Here is a 1,351-nt window from a genome sequence, read left to right as displayed (position 1 = left end):
CCAGAATCATATGGAGGGATGGCAGGATGCCAAGTAAGTACAGAACAAAAGAATGTACGTATATGGTAAGTAGGAAAGTCCATGCTGGCGTATGGTAGACGCACAGCCACTATCACTGCCACTCCCGGTCCGGCACAGCCGTAGACACAGAAGTTCAACAGGGACCGCTCACCGTGAGGAGATCCCGATTCGAGCTCCCCGAGCTTGCCCTCAAGTGCAGCTCTCACGGAATTGCGACGATGCGGGTTCGCGCAGGCGAGTATAGTTCTCCTGTCTGTTTGTACGCGTTACTGTACGATTCGAGCGTCTGGATGCGAGGCTGCTCGAGTAGCGGGGCCATTTGGAGACTGCGCCTTCGTGTCTCCCTCCCCGAGTCCTTGTAGCACATTTCGCGCATTGCAAGCGTGCCGCGCGGCGCGAGCAAGTACGTAGAGTTTCCATGCATTCCCTGTGCCCTAGTCGACGTGTTCGAACTCGGAATATATTTGATTTCACACTTGCCATACTTGCGAGTCAACCTGCCCCCACTCCTCGTCCTCCCAATTCCTCCCCACTCCCAGATAACCCCCCACTGCCCTCCCGGAGTCAGTGATTCTCGTCCCACCCGTTTGCACACCGCCCCCGCATCATCGCGCCGCCCGCGCCGCGCTCGCATCAAGTACGAGCCTCGAAAGGTACTCGCAGCTCTTGGCGAAGGTCGCCGGTCCGAGGACAGACACAAGTACGAGCCCCCGCACACACGCAGCCAGCTTCCGAGTGATAGTGAGTCAATTCATTGTACAGTCCCTGTATGTATGTAATAATCTACACTGAAAGGTACGTATGGGTCCTGTCCTACACTGCAACAATATGAAAACAAATGGGGCGACAGTGTGCGTGCGCAATCTCTAGCGATACATGCCTTCCAATACTCCGATGTCCTGCCACTGCCGGAGGCCTCCTGGGCGTCCGGATCCTTCGACGTACGAGCGGCGCCTTACGCGATGGTGCTGGAAGTCTGCGTGCGCCCCAGGCCACCTCGGCCCCGCCTTAAACGGCGTGGCGAAGCAGAAGGGGCGGACGGGCGCGAGGCACTTGCGGTGCGCGACGACATCCGAACGGGTCCGGGCGCGGGCGCGGGAGAAGCAGGTGGCGTGCTCTGCGGTGTGGCCGGGGCGCTCAGGCGCCGCTTCTTGTCGACATGGGACGTGTCTGCGTTGTCGACATGAGACGCGTCTGCGTTGTTGGCTGCGGCCGCGGAGCTGTCGTAGGCTTCGCCCAGTTTCCACGCGATGGCGTTCATGAGTCGGGGGTCCAGTACGCGGAGGCCCGTCGTTCATGTCGTCCATGTCGTCCAAGTCCGACATGTCGA

At 59.7% G+C, this 1,351-nt stretch overlaps 1 protein-coding gene across 1 annotated transcript; it reads right to left on the bottom strand.

The window, feature by feature from the left end:
• Positions 1–976: 976 nt before the first annotated feature.
• On the bottom strand, positions 977–1,282 carry TRAVEDRAFT_53024 (uncharacterized protein; the record flags this gene model as incomplete). Its single annotated transcript, XM_008045981.1, has 1 exon — positions 977–1,282. One exon carries the CDS (start codon positions 1,280–1,282, stop codon positions 977–979), a length of 306 nt encoding a protein of 101 aa, XP_008044172.1.
• Between the last annotated feature and the right edge of the window lie 69 nt (positions 1,283–1,351).

The sequence above is a fragment of the Trametes versicolor genome (genome assembly GCF_000271585.1).
Source record: "Trametes versicolor FP-101664 SS1 unplaced genomic scaffold TRAVEscaffold_13, whole genome shotgun sequence".
Lineage (NCBI taxonomy): Eukaryota > Fungi > Basidiomycota > Agaricomycetes > Polyporales > Polyporaceae > Trametes > Trametes versicolor.
This window is presented reverse-complemented; position numbering and strand designations above follow the sequence as displayed.